Source organism: Schistocerca piceifrons, chromosome 6 (assembly GCF_021461385.2).
Source record: "Schistocerca piceifrons isolate TAMUIC-IGC-003096 chromosome 6, iqSchPice1.1, whole genome shotgun sequence".
Classification (NCBI taxonomy): Eukaryota; Metazoa; Arthropoda; class Insecta; order Orthoptera; family Acrididae; genus Schistocerca; species Schistocerca piceifrons.
In genome coordinates, this window is record NC_060143.1 from 134,998,766 (window position 1) to 135,016,620 (window position 17,855).

The following is a 17,855-nucleotide window of genomic DNA, read 5'->3' on the forward strand; positions in this document are numbered from 1 at the left end:
GTGCGCTGATATGAAACTTTCCTGGCAGATTAAAACTCTGTGCCGGACCGAGACTCGAACTCGGGACGTTTGCCTTTCGCGGGCAAGTGCTCTACCAACTGAGCTACCCAAGCATGACTCACGCCCCGTCCTCACAGTTTTACTTCTGCCAGTACCTCGCCTCCTACCTTCCAAACTTTACAGAAGCTCTACTGCGAACCTTGCAGAACTAGCACTCGTGAAAGAAAGGATATTGCGGAGACATTGCTTAGCCACAGCCTGGGGGATGTTTCCAGAATGAGATTTTCACTCTGCAGTGGAGTATACGCTGATATGGAACTTCCTGGTAGATTAAAACTCTGTGCCGGACCGAGACTCGAACTCGGGACCTTTGCCTTTCGCGGGCAAGTGCTCTACCAACTGAGCTACCCAAGCATGACTCACGCCCCGTCCTCACAGTTTTACTTCTGCCAGTACCTCGCCTCCTACCTTCCAAACTTTACAGAAGCTCTACTGCGAACCTTGCAGAACTAGCACTCGTGAAAGAAAGGATATTGCGGAGACATTGCTTAGCCACAGCCTGGGGGATGTTTCCAGAATGAGATTTTCACTCTGCAGTGGAGTATACGCTGATATGGAACTTCCTGGTAGATTAAAACTCTGTGCCGGACCGAGACTCGAACTCGGGACCTTTGCCTTTCGCGGGCAAGTGCTCTACCAACTGAGCTACCCAAGCACGACTCACGCCCCGTCCTCACAGTTTTACTTCTGCCAGTACCTCGCCTCCTACCTTCCAAACTTTACAGAAGCTCTACTGCGAACCTTGCAGAACTAGCACTCGTGAAAGAAAGGATATTGCGGAGACATTGCTTAGCCACAGCCTGGGGGATGTTTCCAGAATGAGATTTTCACTCTGCAGTGGAGTATACGCTGATATGGAACTTCCTGGTAGATTGAAACTGTGTGCCGGACCGAGATTCGAACTCGCGACCTTTGCCTTTCGCGGGCAAGTGCTCTACCAACTGAGCTACCCAAGCACGACTCACGCCCCGTCCTCACAGTTTTACTTCTGCCAGTACCTCGCCTCCTACCTTCCAAACTTTACAGAAGCTCTACTGCGAACCTTGCAGAACTAGCACTCGTGAAAGAAAGGATATTGCGGAGACATTGCTTAGCCACAGCCTGGGGGATGTTTCCAGAATGAGATTTTCACTCTGCAGTGGAGTATACGCTGATATGGAACTTCCTGGTAGATTAAAACTGTGTGCCGGACCGAGATTCGAAATCGGGACCTTTGCCTTTCGCGGGCAAGTGCTCTACCAACTGAGCTACCCAAGCACGACTCACGCCCCGTCCTCACAGTTTTACTTCTGCCAGTACCTCGCCTCCTACCTTCCAAACTTTACAGAAGCTCTACTGCGAACCTTGCAGAACTAGCACTCGTGAAAGAAAGGATATTGCGGAGACATTGCTTAGCCACAGCCTGGGGGATGTTTCCAGAATGAGATTTTCACTCTGCAGTGGAGTATACGCTGATATGGAACTTCCTGGTAGATTAAAACTGTGTGCCGGACCGAGATTCGAAATCGGGACCTTTGCCTTTCGCGGGCAAGTGCTCTACTAACTGAGCTACCCAAGCACGACTCACGCCCCGCCCTCACAGTTTTACTTCTGCCAGTACCTCGTCTCCTACCTTCCAAACTTTACAGAAGCTCTCCTGCGAACCATGCAGGACTAGCACTCCTGAAAGGAAGGTTGGTAGAGCACTTGCCCGCGAAAGGCAAAGGTCCCGAGATCGAGACTCGGTCTGGCACACATTTTTAATCTGCCAGGAAAGTTTCAAAACAGGATAATGTTGAAAATTAAGTGGACGTACGAGATAAGGAAAGAAGAGATTCCCTGCAGAATCAACGAAAAAAGGAACATACGGAAAACACTGAGAAGAAGGAGAGGATGATACGGCAAGTGCTATGATATGGGGGAATACCTTCCACAGCACTGGAGGGAGTTGTACAGAGTAAAACCTGTAGGAGGGAAAAAAAGAAAGCAATGGTGCATCGCATACACGACTGTGTTTGTATACGTAATGCCTTTACTTTTAAATATAGCTAAACTATTGGGACAAAAATCGCAGCACCAAGACGTAGCCGTGCAACGTAAGCGAAAGATGGTAGGCGTCTATTAAAATTTTGCGCCAGTGAGTGGCGTAGCAGCGCGACAATGACGATGCAAACCAGGTCTACTTTAAATACACGGTGTCGTGAGCGTTAGTTACATTTGACATTTGACGTGGCGACTTTATACTAGTCAAGAATGCTTCTAAGTCGACAAAGACGCCAATATCAACACCTCCTCGAGTTTGAACGAGGACGTGTAATAGGGCTACGATGAGCTGGGTGGTCCTTCTGCGATATTGTAGAAAGACTTGGCACGAATGCAGCCACTGTACATGACTGCTGACAGCGGAGTGACGAGAGTGTGCGATAGCAAGATGATCGGGCTCCGGACGGCCACATGGCAATCCGAGAGGGAAGACCATTGTGTTCGCCGTATGGCTCTGGCGCATCGGACTGCATCTGCAGCAGCACTCTGAACAGCTGTTGGCACCACAGTGACACAACGGACTGTTACAAATCGGTTACTTCAAGGAGAGCCCGACGCCCTGTAGCGTGCTTTCTACTGACCCCAAACCACAGCCGTTTGCGACTTCAGTGGTGCCAAACGAGAGATCAATGGAGGGTAGGGTGGAGGTCTATTGTATTTCTGATGAAAGATGGTTCTACCCCGGTGCCAGTGTCGTGTGTTGGTTAGATGGAGGCCAGTTGAGGGCCTGTAAGCAACCTGTCTAGGTGCTAGATACACTGGACCTACACCTGGAGTTATGGCCTGTATAACTGCAGGAGCACTCTCATGTTTATCCTACGTACTCTGATTGCAAATTATACCTCAGCCTGGTGATTCGACCTATTCTGCTGTCATTCATGAACAGCAGTCCCGGGGGTGTTCTGCAACACGATACCCCTGACCCACACACCGCTGTTGTATCCCGACATGCTCTACAGAGTGTCTTGTTGCCTCGGCCCGCTCGATCACCAGATCTGATTCTAGTCGGGCACATAAGGGACACCATCGGACGACAACTGCAGTGACATCCACAAACAGCATTAACATCCCCTGTACTGACAACCAAATGCAACAGGAATTGAACCCCATCCCACAAACTGACTTTCGACACCTACGCAACACAATGCAAGAACGACTGCATGTTTGCATTCAACTCCCTGGTAGTTACATTGCTTAACAATGTACCAGCGTTTCACGATTGCCCTGACTTATTTCGGGCTTCCATTAACCTGTGATCTTGTAATTTTAGTCACGTATGTATGTTACCTAGACAGTGTACGGCAAGAAAGGAAGAATGAATTGATTGTTGGTGTTAATAACGATCATCCTCCTTTACCTCCTCTGCATTACTGCATATGACGTGTCACTGAGCACATTTGTTCTGTGCATGCAGTACACGTGAAGCGCCCAGTTGTTTCAAAAAATGATTCAAATGGCTCTGAGCACTATGGGACTTAACATCTGAGGTCATCAGTCCCCTAGAACGTAGAATTACTTAAACCTAACTAACCTAAGGACATCACACACATCCATGGCCAAGGCAGGATTCGAACCTGCGACCGTAGCGGTAGCGCGGTTCCAGACTGAAGCGCCTAGAACCGCACGGCCACACTGGCCGGCCCTAGTTGTTTCCACTGCACTGTGTGGAATACGAAGGTTCTCTTATAGTTCACTGACCTGCTGTCTTCAAGTTGATGTCCCCAGCGCAGAAAACAGTACGCAGGTCGTAGGTTCTGTATCTTAAGGCTGAAACTGAGTTTTAGCGAGGTTCTGTTCTGGAATACAGCCAAACGAGAAGACTACAGGATCTTAACACAACACCTTCTGATACAGCAAAGTACATGATCAAACTCAATGTTTACGGAAATGTATCTTTACACTATTTGTGGCACGTGTCTGTGCCTCGTGACTACCGGAGTGAATCTTTTAATACTGAATACTGGCAAACACATCCTGCGACAGACAACATGTCTATGCTTCTCGACTGTCTAATCCAGAGTGACGAACAGGAACTTAAATAAAAATTGGAAACACATCCTACGACAGACAACATGTCTGTTCTTCTAGACTGCCTAATCCAGAGTGACGAACAGCCCGAAACACTTCGCGCGCCATACCAGAAAAAGCGTGACCCGAACGCTTCGTCTTCAATTTCGTCAGTCTTTCGTTTTTGATTTAAATTGTTTTTCATAATTCTAAAATGACTGACTGATAGTCAGCTGTTGAGAGATATTTATATTAAAAAGTGAAGTCATTCCAATGAATAGTTTAACTAATAACTATACTTTAACGTATTGGCGCCCTTGCTCCGAACACAGCACCCAGTCACAGAACAGTAACATTATGCACGGTCTTTCTCACGGCAATGGTACAGAATCTAACATCTGCCACAGGTACCTCACACCATAATTCGTCATCTGCATACTTCTTGCATCTCCACTGCTCTGGGAACAGCTTTTTGGAGCCTAATATGATGGCTGACTAAGCCAGAAATATTACACTAGACAGATATATTTCCGTAATTTCATTACTTTACATTAATTACTTTTTTGGTGTTCTTTTTGCCTGTGTATACTGACTATTCGTACCGCTGACTGAGAATGGTCACTGATGACCCTACTACTGAATCTCTCTCTCTCTCTCTCTCTCTTTCCAAGCATTAACCCCGACTTGCGGGGTCTGCTGTTTTGCTACATCTCCTCCATTTCTCCATGTCGTTGACATTTTCTGGTCTTAAGCCAACAACGTGCAAGTCTGCCCTCATGTTATCAGTGCATCTCTTTTCCTGTCTTCCTGGTGGTCTTGTTGCTCCTGGGTTGATGTGGAGCGCTGTTTTTGCAACTGAGTTATCTTGCTTTCTCATGACGTGGCCGCTCCAGAGGAGAAGGACTTCCCTCACTTTGTCGGTGATCGGTGCGACATTAAACCTTTGCCTCAGTCCCATACATTGCTGGGCGTATCATGGTCTTATATACTTTTGCCTTTAGATACTGAGGCATCTTTTTATCGCAGAGGACTCCAGTGACCTGTCTCTACTATTGAATGTCCCAATATTAAATCCATCCATCCATTCATTCATTCACCCATCCATCCATCCATCTATTCTTAAAGGCATTTTGCGGAGTATAGATGTACAGTACTGGCCATTAAAATTGCTACGCCACGAAGATGACGTGCTACAGACGCGAAATTTAACCAACAGAAAGAACATTGTGATATGCAAATGATTAGCTCTTCAGAGCATTCACACAAGGTTGGCGCCGGTGGCGACACCTACAACGTGCTGACATAAGGAAAGTTTCCAACCGATTTCTCATACACAAACAGCAGTTCACCGGCGTTGCCTGGTGAACGTTGTTGTGATTCCTCGTGTAAGGAGGAGAAATGCGTACCATCACGTTTCCGACTTTGATAAAGGTCGGATTGTAGCCTATCGCGATTGCCGTTTATCGTATCGCGACATTGCTGCTCCCGTTGGTCGAGATCCAATGACTGTTAGCAGAATACAGAATCGGTGGGTTCAGGAAGGTAATATGGATCTCCGTGCTGGATCCCAACTGCCTCGTATGACTAGCATTCGAGATGACAGGCATCTTATCCGCATGGCTGTAACGGATCGTGCAGCCACGTCTCGATCCGAGAGTCAGCAGATGGGGACGTTTGCAAGACAACAACCATCTGCACGAACAATTCGACGACGTTTGCAGCAGCATGGACTATCATCTCGGACACCATGGATGCGGTTACCCTTGACGCTGCATCACAGACAGGAGCGCCTGCGATGGTGTACTCAACGACGAACCTGCGTGCACGAATGGCAAAACGTCATTTTTTGAATGAATCCATGCTCTGTTTACAGCATCATGATGGTCGCACCCGTGTTTGGTACATCGCGGTGAACGCACATTGGAAGCGTGTATTCATCATCGCCATACTGGTGTATCACCCGGCGTGATGGTATCGGGTGCCACTGGTTACACGTCTCGGTCACCTCTTGTTTGCATTGACGGCACTTTGAACAGTGGACGTTACATGTCAGATGTGTTACGACCAGTGGCTCTACCCTTCATTCGATCCCCGTGAAACCCTACATTTCAGCAGGATAATGCACGACCGCATGTTGCAGGTCCTGTACAAGCCTTTCTGGATACAGAAAATGTTCTACTGTTGCCCTGGCCAGCGCATTGTCCAGATGTCTCACCAATTGAAAACGTCTGGTCAATGGTGGCCGTGCAACTGGCTCGTCAGAATAAGCCAGTCACTACTCTTGACGAACTGTAATGTCGTGTTGAAGCTGTATGAGCAGCTGTACGTGTACACGCCATCCAAGCTCTGTTTGACTAAATGCCCGGGCGTATCAAGGCCGTTATTAGGGCCAGAGGTGGTTGTTCTGGGTACTGATTTCTCAGGGTCGATGTACCCAAATTACGTAAAAATGTAGTCACATGTCAATTCTAGTACAGTATATTTGTCCAATGAATACCCGTTTATCTTCTGCATTTCTTCTTGGTGTAGCAATTTTAATGGCCAGTAGTGTAGATGTAGATCAAGGTGGGTCCCATCCATCGTCTCTCTACACAGATATTTTTGGATCGACTTGTTTGGGCTGAATGTCTGTTTCATTTTCGAGCGTACAGTCTGAACACGTGCTGAGAGTGAGTGGTCTGCGTGCAGACATCCCGGAGCTGGTGGTGCTGAGGGCCCGCGGCCGCGACTGGGACTCTGTGCTGCTGACGCAGTGCGAGAGCACCTGGAGCTACGACTCCGAGATGGTGTTCCACGGCGCCAAGAGCCTGCTGCTGTACACGCTGCCGCTGCTCTTCATGTCGGTCGCCTACTACCAGATCGTGCGCGTCCTCTGGCGCTCCGACACCATACCCGGACACGGCAGCAGCCGCAGCGGCGCGCTCAGCTCCAGCGCCAACGGCCGTGCCTACACCTCCTCCGGAAACTGCGGTACGTACATCTCCGTCCTGCAAAGTATGGGTGTTTCTGACCAAAACGAGTGTAACATCTGTAATTGGAGGAAGAAACAAAATCAAACGTGACGAGTGGAGAGAGTGTGTGGTGCAATTTCAGTGATTACAAAATAAGATTAACTTTACAAAGAATATAGCAGTATAAGCCTACTTACCAGTATAACGGGGCACACACACTCTGGCCCGGATTCGTGCACTGATTCGCATGGGAAGCCTGTCGTAAGGCCGTTGTATCCTCTTCTGAGGCAAATGTTACAACTGTCTATGAAAATCTCTATATGGTACTGGTGTAGCCTCCCCCTTACTAATCGGCCTATCCTGCTTGCGATATAAAATATGACCTTGGATCTCGTGAATGCCTAATGAATTTTTACTAATCGGATAAGGCTATCTTTCCCGAAGAAATAGTACCAATAAGTAGGAAGAAAGTGTACAACAGACTTTTCTGATGGAAAAGTCTACTAAAATTAAAAGGTAATTAAATCGAACTGGATTGTAATTTGGAAAAATGAAAGTTATTTTGTGCATTCACTCACGAACAACACTGGACAGAAAAGGGGTACCACTGATCATGAATCCAAAAGTTACACTAATGAACGAAAAGGAAGTAATTAACGGTCGCCAGCCCACTAGGGCAGTTTACATCCAAAATCCTGTACAAGATGATGGGAAAGAAAAACATGAATTGTTAACCACTGACGTGGCAACTGAAGGTTGTCACTTTTTTTAACACTAACTTTAAGTGAGTATGTAATGATGAAGAAAACTGACAACTGACTCTTACGTTATTTTTGTCATTAAATTTCGAAAAAAACAATCGAGTAATGATTTGAAAATATACAATTAAACTGTACGTTAGTACTGAACTTTGTTACGTGAACAATGACTTTCAATGACCTCAACGTATCGTCATCAAAGAAATTTAGAAAAAAAGCAAGTGCTTTTTACTTTGCAGTAACTTATTTTGCAAACTGGATTTCAAATTATTGTCTGAACAACTGAGCTTCTTTTACTGACTTGAACAGAAATAAATAATAGAATACGTACCAAACCAAACAGCCGTGTGCTCCAAGTTATATCTAAAATAAATAAAACTTCTGCACTCTTAATTTGTGCATTTCTTTAGATTTGGGTTCTTTCCAGTGATTGATTCTCAAACTTGAAAATGAAATTCCTTTACTTTACTCATATACTGAAACCTCTGTTTTACAACAGTTAATTGAAAGTAGACTGAGGCAAAATTTCTTAAAAGTGAAATTATACATTAATAATTTGACTGTAACTATTCAATTTGTTTCTTATGACCCTCGGTTAGCATATGAGAGAAGAAAAGGAACAAGGACCCTGCTTGGTAACAATGTCTGAGGACAATGAGGACACAATCGTCCTGAGTTTAACTGATTATTATTTAAATAAATTTTTTCAATCAAATCACATTCTGTTGTGCTTCTGGGTTCGCTGTTAATACTTTCTACCAATGAACATTCTTACTTCAGCGTTGTACATACGACGAAACTTGGAGCCGCCGACAAATCTCTGTTGCTGGAACTGCTGCTGTTGTTGAAGACGGTAGCATCTTGTGGAGCATGGCTAACTACAGGAACAAGCAACCTTAATTAATACAGCCTCTTTCGTCCGTCCACTGTTCTTACTCCTGCTACTAGACATCTGGCTGGCGCACGTACATGACGGAAATGAAGTGGTACTCTCTACTGCGAGAGCGTTAACACTACACTTCCGCACACTACAAGCGCTCGAACCTGTCTCCCTCTCTCCACGCGCTCCGCGCAACAACCACCTACCCAAAGATTTTAGAACGCACAGGCACTGCTATTATCGTTTCTAGTCGATGCAAATAACAATTCCTTTTGATTTTTCCCAGAACTTGTAAGTTTCACAGGAAGACACAGATAAATATAATGAAATTTCAACGGACTTCTACATAAATTTACACATACAATGAAGCAATGTCCTTACTAATTAAAGAAAGCATTTAAATTAAAAATGGTTCAAATGGCTCTGAGCACTATGGGACTTAACATCTGTGGTCATCAGTCCCCTAGAACTTAGAACTACTTATACCGAACTAACCTAAGGACATCACACACATCCATGCCCGAGGCAGGATTCGAACCTGCGACCGTAGCAGTCACGCGGTTCCGGACTGCGCGCCTAGAACCGCTAGACCACCGCGGCCGGCGCATTTAAATTACAAATATTTACAAACAATTCAGCAAAAAAGTTTATATATCGGTAGGAGGTGCCATGCATCCTGCATTTTCGATGTTACACTGGGACAGAGTTTAAACCAGAGCTGCTCCCTCACATCTTCTGTCGGAACAGACCTGGGGATCTTACTGACCATAGGAGTACCTCAGCATCACGGAGACAGTTCATAGAGACACGCTCCATGTGTGGACGACCGTCGTCGTGTTGAAAAATGCTACCACTGTACTGTTCCGTGAGAGGTAACACTTGCGACCGCGAGATGTCAGTGCTATCAGAGTTCCTTCAATCACTACCGACCATGAAATTAGGTCATGCCCAATGGCTTTCCACACCATGACGCCAGGAACAACAATGCTATACCTCTCTAAACCATTGCAAGAACGGCATCTCTACCCAGATCACCAATATAGCCGCCGGCGATGGCCACCCAGGGAAGTGCGTAACCCTCATTCATTTACGAAGGCAATGCGACGCCATTAATCAGTAGTCCATGCTTTCCAGGTACGGTACCACTCTAAATGCAGCCGTTTCTGATATGTTGTTAACGACAGCCTACGCATTGGACAGTATTTTCCCATCCTGGCTGTTGCTAGTCCCCGTCCAATGGTTCGGGATGGCACAGACTGTCGCGGGGAGACCAATAAGTGTTCTCGCATGGCAAGTGTAAAGAGGTTACGATTTCCTTGTTGCACAGTACGGCGATCCCCCATTGTGGTGGTTATACGTGGTCGCCCGGAGCTTTTGCGACGGTTATCCCCGCCCTCCGGTCCCATGTAGTCCAACATCGGACCACTTGTCAGATATGAATGCCTCGCAAATCTGAAAATTACACGATTCGAACAGCCGGCCAAATGAAGGCGAACAATGAGACCACTTTCAGTCTCACACTAGTATGCGGCATCTCCGTGTCCTTCACAGAGATCACCCAACTTCTAACGCTGTTCATGCGGCTTATAAACACTACCTGGTAACAACAATGATAACGCACTCTTGTGGCCGTTCTGTCTATGACAGAGAATTTGCAAATCTAATCATCTGCATACCAGCCCACGGGCGTACGTGTACGATGTTACATTGGCATTCGGCCATGTCTTCTGCTTGCTTCACTTTTTTGACAGGCAGTGTATTATTAGTTTCAAGAGTAATGAGTGCTGTTCACAGGGGATGTAAAATTGACTCCATATTTTTAGATTTCGAGAAGGTTTTTCACACAGTGCCTCATAAGTGACTTCTAATCAAATTGCGTGCCTACCGACTACCGCCTCGGTTACGCGACTGGATTCATGATATCCTGTCAGAAAGGTCGTAGTTCATAGTAACTGATGGAAAGTCATCGAGTAAGACAAAAGTAATATCTGGCGTTCCCTAGGAAGTGTTATAGGCCCTCTGCTGTTCCTGTTCTACACAAACAATTTAGGAGACAATCTGATTAGCGCTCTTAGATGTTTGCAGATGAAATTATCATTTATCGTGTGTTAAAGTCATCAGAAGATCAAAACAAATTGCAAAAGTGGCAATTGACTCTAAATAATGAAAAATGTGGAGTCACCCACATGGATACGAAAAGGAACCCGCTAAATTTCGGTTACATAATAAACCACACAAATCTGTAAATTCAGCTAAATACTTAGGGATTACAAATACGAATAACTTAGGTTGGGACGATCACATAGATAATTTGTGGGCAAAGCAAATCAAAGAATACGATTTATTGGCAGAGCACTGAGATAATTCAACAGGTCTACTAAAGAGACTGCCTATTCTGCGTTTGTACGTTCTCTTCTGGCGTATTCCTGTGCAATATGGGATCCACATCAGATAGGATCGAAAGAAGACATAGAAAGAGCTCAAAGAAGGGCGGTCTGTGTTGTACTAACGCGAATTACAGGAGAGGGCGCCATGTATATGATACGTGAATTGGTGTGGTAATTATAAAGAAAGACGTTTTTCATTGCGGCACGATCTTCTCATCAGTCACCAGCTTCCTCCTCAGAGTGCGAAAATATTTTGTTGGCGCCTACCTAAGTGAAGGACTTTCTGATGTTGCTGCACGGGACTGTTCTTCTGTTCACGTAATTTACCCTGCAAGAGACTTATGAACACACATCAAGGATTTACTCAATGGTTAATTTGGTTCTGGGAAATGATGATGAAGAACCTCAGGCTGCAGAAGAATAAAATGTGCATGCTGAACTGCCACCAGTTGAAGGTGACAGTGAAGATGCTAAAAGTTTGCTAATGCTAAAGACTGAAAAATCATTCCTCATTCTATGAATGCTGTGATTCTTGACCATATTTATGTCATTTCATTGTAAGCTAGACATTTTTGTTATTGTTTCTGTGGAACAATTAAAAAAACATAGGGAGGAATGATCATCGTCATAAAGTAAGAGAAATCAAAGATTCCCTAGAAAGATTTAAGTGCTCGTTTCTCCCTCGCGCTGTTCGAGAGTGGAACGTAGAGAAATAGCTTGAAGATGGTTTCTATAAACCCTCTGCCAGACAATTGTCAATTGCAAAGTAATCATGTAAATGTAGAAGTGTACGATGCAGCAACTCAACTGAATGAAAAATTATGTTTGAAAATGAGATAAAACTGCCTAGCAATACCAAATATGAGATTAAGACATATAAAGTTTTCATTAAAACTTCGAAAAAAAAAAAAAGATCTGCTACCATCATGTTTGGTGGCAGTGTCAATCCTTTTCTCTGTACTCTCGCTCCACGCGGACACATTTTTTCCAGTAGTGGATAACTGCAGAGACGTTGGCTGTAGAAGCTGCTATTTGGCTGTTCAGGAGACGTTCTATCTCGAACGTCACCTCATTGCCCTTCTGGAAATACCTGTTACGCTTTTGTTTCTTCATCCGAGGAAAGAGAATGCAGTCACTGGGTGCCACGTCAGGTGATTACCGGAGCGAGAATCAGCTAGGACGGTTTCGCGGGGCAAAAATACCCGCTTGGCCAGCTTCCAGCGACACTTCTTGACAGCCTCCAGCAAGCTCGCTTGAAGAGTTCGGAAGCATACCCCTGCGATAGTTGACCCCTCACGAGCGTAATCTGTTAGCACTCACCATGAAAGTTACAAAACACACCATCTTTCGCGATAATGAGTCCGCATTTTTCGGCGGAGATTATTTCCGCATGTTTCCAGTGCTTGCTATGCTACTCTGTCTTAGAGTCATAGTACCACACTCAGTAGCCGGCTATAGGAGTCATCTGGATTTGCCTGACGCAGCTGAAAAGTATCTGCTGCTGCTGTCAGGCTTCTTGAATGGTTGTGAGCAGTCGCGAGACCCAGTGGGCAACGACCTTCATCGTGACCAAAACGTGGTGAAGATACTGACAGCAGATCAATGACTGATTTTCACTTTTCCCGCAATCGCTTCGATTGTGATATGTGGGTCTTCGAGAACCAGAGTCTTTCCTTCTCTTGCGATTCTCGATTCTTCAAGGGCAGGTGGTGTGACACTTTGTTCTTTTTCATTCACACTTGTCTGACAACAACTGAAGGTTCGCGCCCTCTCCCGCTGTGCAATATGGTGGTGCACTGTTATCGTAAACTTCGACCGACTCATCATGGATTCTTGGAGCTTTGTTCTCTTCAAAAGCAGGAAACTTGTTTCGATACGATACTCTGCCAATAAGTCTCCGCTATTTCCCGTTGGATCCTCAACTGGCGTACTATGATCTGCAAAGAAAATAAAAAATTAATTACGTAATTTCATTTTATTCCAGGCCATAAATAAAACTGCATGATTACGTCTTGTAAACTACATATTTTAATCAAATAGCCTGGTGAAAATAATATCTTTCCTTGAATTAAATGAAGCTATGTGCACACCCACAAGAAAACAGTCCAAAAACAAGGGATCATAAATTCGCTTTAGTATACCAAGCGGACTAATTCTTTTGAAAACAGTTGAGCACAGTTCTGCATCAGATTATCTAGAGACGACATTAATTTATCTGACATACGTCCACTTGCTGGGCAGTTGCTCATCTTTGTTTCTTATTCGTGTGAAACTACTACATCACTTTACTCATTCTGAGCCGCAAGGGGCGGTCTGTGATAACAGATTAAAGAAGATAAACTTCTTCAACAAACTCGCTAGTAAGAACCTTTACTCTCCAATATACGGTCGCAGGTTCGAATCCTGCCTCGGGCATGGATGTGTGTGATGTCCTTAGGTTAGATAGGTTTAAGTAGTTCTAAGTTCTAGGGGACTGATGACCACAGATGGTAAGTCCCATAGTGCTCAGAGCCAGCCTCTCCAATACCGGTTTCGGTAAACAATGTTACTATCTTCACATCTGGAAAACATGTATACAGTGTAAGCATATACAATGCAATTGTAATACACAGTATCAGATACAATATTGTTGTTGTTGTTGTTGTTGTGGTCTTCAGTCCTGAGACTGGTTTGATGCAGCTCTCCATGCTACTCTATCCTGTGCAAGCTTCTTCATCTCCCAGTACTTACTGCAACCTGCATCCTTCTGAATCTGCTTAGTGTATTCATCTCTTGGTCTCCCTCTACGATTTTTACCCTCCATGCTGCCCTCCAATCCTAAATTTGTGATCCATTGATGCCTCAGAACATGTCCTACTAACCGGTCCCTTCTTTTTATCGAGTTGTGCCACAGACTCCTCTTCTCCCCAATTCTATTCAATACTACATCATTAGTTATCATAGTTATGTGATCTACCCATCTACTCTTCAGCATTCTTCTGTAGCACCACATTTCGAATGCTTCTATTCTCTTCTTGTCCAAACTATTTATCGTCCATGTTTCACTTCCATACATGGCTGCACTCCATACAAATATTTTCAGAAACGACTTCCTGACACTTAAATCTATACTCTATGTTAACAAATTTCACTACTTCAGAAACGCTTTCCTTGCCATTGCCAGTCTACATTTTATATCCTCTCTACTTCGACCATCATCAATTATTTTGCTCCCCAAATAGCAAAACTCCTTTACTACTTTAAGTGTCTCATTTCCTAATCTAATTCCCTCAGCATCACCCGATTTAATTCGACTACATTCCATTATCCTAGTTTTGCTTTTGTTGATGTTCATCTTATATCCTCCTTTCAAGACACTGTCCATTCCGTTGAGCTGCCCTTCCAAGTCCTTTCTTGTCTCTGATAGAATTACAATGTCATCGGCGAACCTCAAAGTTTTTATTTCTTCTCCATGGATTTTAATAGTTACTACGAATTTTTCTTTGGTTTCCTTTACTGCTTGCTTAATATACAGATTGAATAACATCGGGGATAGGCTACAACCCTGTCTCACTCCCTTCCCAACCACTGATTCCCTTTCATGCCCCTCGACACTAATAACTGCCATCTGGTTTCTGTACAAATTGTAAGTAGCCTTCTGCTCCCTGTATTTTACCCCTGACACCTTTAGAATTTGAAAGAGAGTACTCCAGTCAACATTGTCAAAAGCTTTCTCTAAGTCTACAAATGCTAGAAACGTAGGTTTGCCTTCCCTTAATCTTTCTTCTAAGATAAGTCGTAAGGTCAGTATTGCCTCACGTGTTCCAGTATTTCTACGGAATCCAAACTGATCTTCCCTGAGGTCGGCTTCTACCAGTTTTTTCATTCGTCTGTAAAGAATTCGTGTTCGTATTTTGCAGCCGTGACTTATTAAACTGATAGTTAGGTAACTTTCACATCTGTCAACACCTTCTATCTTTGAGATTGAAATTATTATATTCTTCTTGAAGTCTGAGGGTATTTCGCCTGTCTCATACATATTGCTCACCAGATGGTAGAGTTTTGTCAGGACTGGCTCTCCCAAGGCCGTCAGTAGTTCTAATGGAATGTTGTCTACTCCCGGGTCCTTGTTTCGATTCAGGTCTTTCAGTGCTCTATCAAACTCTTCACGCAGTATCGTATCTCCCATTTCATCTTCATCTACATCCTCTTCCATTTCCATAATATTGTCCTCAAGTACATCGCCCTTGTATAGACCCTCTATATACTCCTTCCACCTTTTTGCTTTCCCTCCTTTGCTTAGAACTGTGTTTCCATCTGAGCTCTTGATATTTATACAAGTGGTTCTCCTTTCTCCAAAGGTCTCTTTAATTTTCCTGTAGGCAGTATCTATCTTACCCCTAGTGAGATAAGCCTCTACACCCTTACATTTGTCCTCTAGCCATCCCTGCTTAGCCATTTTGCACCTCCTGTCGATCTCATTTTTGAGACGTTTGTATTCCTTTTTGCCTGCTTCATTTACTGCATTTTTATATTTTCTCCTTTCATCAATTAAATTCAATATTTCTTCCGTTACCCAAGGATTTCTACTAGCCCTCGTCTTTTTACCTACTTGATCCTCTGCTGCCTTCACTATTTCATCCCTCAGAGATACCCATTCTACTGTACTTCTCTCCCCCATTCCTGTCAATTGTTCCCTTATGCTGTTCCTGAAACTCTGTACAACCTCTGGTTTAGTCAGTTTATCCAGGTCCCATCTCCTTAAATTCCCACCTTTTTGCAGTTTCTTCAGTTTTGATCTACAGTTCATAACCAGTAGATTGTGATCAGAGTCCACATCTGCCCCTGGAAATGGCTTACAATTTAAAACCTGGTTCCTAAATCTCTGTCTTACCATTATATAATCTATCTGATACCTTCTGATACTAAGAAACACAAAAAGGCCAGTAAACGTAAGTGTGGCTGCTTATCCTAGCAGGCCCCATGCACACCACATAGTTCATATCATTGGTGGTTACAATGCTGTGTTTATACAGTGTATCTTCATAATACAGTGTCCTTCAAGCACACAGATGGTCTCCCTATGCAGGAATCACGAATTGTGCGAGCATAGGGGTTGTGACTACGTAATACACTATGTGTTCAAAAGTACCCGGACACCCTCAAAAACATACGTTTTTCATATTAGGGTGCATTATGCTGCCGCCTACTGCCAAGTACTCCATATCAGCGACCTCAGTAGTCATTAGACATCGTGAGAGAGCAGAATGGGGCACTACGCGGAACTCACGGACTTCGAACGTGGTCAGGTGATTGGGTGTCACTTGTGTCATACGTCTGTACGCGAGATATCCACACTCCTAAACATCCCTAGGTCCATGGTTTCCGATGTGATAGTGAAGTGGAAACGCGAAAGGACACGTACAGCACAAAAGCGTAAAGGCCAACCTCGTCTGTTGACTGACAGAGATCGCCGACAGCTGAAGAGGTTCATTACTAGATGGGCATTCTGTTAGTAAAAGGGTGAATGGCGTTTCAGACCATGGTGCACAAATTTTAAGACTAAAATGCTTTTTTACTCAAACAAATGTCACATATAATTACAAACTACTTTGTAAAGTTAATCCAACAGCAATAGAGAGCTTTTAAACCTTGTCAAGGATGTTTGTAGTGTCGATAACATAGATGATAAACGTAATGCTTTCCATAACACATTTCTCGTGCTATTTGAGAGTTGCTTTCTGTTACAACGCTATAAACGGGGTACTAGCAGTAATAGGCAGCCCGGGTGGCTGACTAGTGGAATAAGGATATGATGAAGAACAAAGCGGGAATTATATCAGTCAAGTAGATCATTACAAACAGTATTGTAAGGTGCTTAAAACGTTATTAGGAAGGCAAATAGTATGTGGTATGCAAATAGAATAGCTAATTCACAGGATAAAATTAAAACCATGTGGTCAGTTGTGAAGGAAGTGTCTGGTCATTAGCACAAGGTCGACGATATAAAGTCAGTTCGTAGTAAAAATATTTCTGTTACTGATAAATCAAGTATATCTACAGTATTTAACAATCATTTTCTGAGGATTGAGCGTGAATTAAATAAAAATTTAGTTTCTACAGGGAATCGTGTAACTTTCTTGGCAGAAGCCTTTCCCAGATTGATATCTGAAATACTCCTCTGTGTTACCGACAAGGGGGTGATTGAGTCAATAATTAAATCACTGAAGCCTAAGGGTTATCATGGATATGATGTAGTGCCTTGCAGAATATTAAAGTACTGTGCTGTACATGTTAGCCCTGATTTAGCCATATTTGTAATTTTTCCTTTAGGAACGATGAAAGTACTCAGATATCTATATGCACTGTAGCTGTTCGTTGCAGATTTTTGACATAGTTTTCACATCTTCGTAAATACCATTTCTGACTACGTTACGGTGATTTGAAAATAAGTCTCGGGCCGAAACTAGTCATCGAGTGAATAAAAATGGTAAAATTTGCAGCTTTAGACTGATTTTTCGTTGTACTGAGAATTTAGTGTTGTGCATTTGTGTAATTCATTAAAGATGTTCTATTACATTGTGGTGAGGACACCAGAAAAATATAAAAAATGCGTTATAAATGTCATATCGCTATACACAGTTACAGAAATACTTTACTGGTAGCACTGTATAATAACGAACTCATCAAACCCACTATTTAACGGAGTATCTGTTAGTCGTATGATCCACGTGCCGGAGAAACCTCAGAAAATTTTTGACAAATCTTCTTCACAATCAATGTACAACGAACGTTAACAACAGTAACTTAA

At 43.8% G+C, this 17,855-nt stretch overlaps 1 protein-coding gene across 1 annotated transcript in view; it reads left to right on the forward strand.

Moving 5' to 3' along the window:
- The window catches only part of LOC124803191 (orexin receptor type 2-like), a 151,738-nt gene that overhangs the window by 38,638 nt on the left and 95,245 nt on the right, over positions 1-17,855 (forward strand). The window contains exons 3-4 of the mRNA XM_047264374.1: positions 6,778-7,032; positions 11,039-11,050. Coding sequence (XP_047120330.1) covers positions 6,778-7,032; positions 11,039-11,050 — 267 coding nt within the window. The remainder of the gene's footprint in view (positions 1-6,777; positions 7,033-11,038; positions 11,051-17,855) is intronic.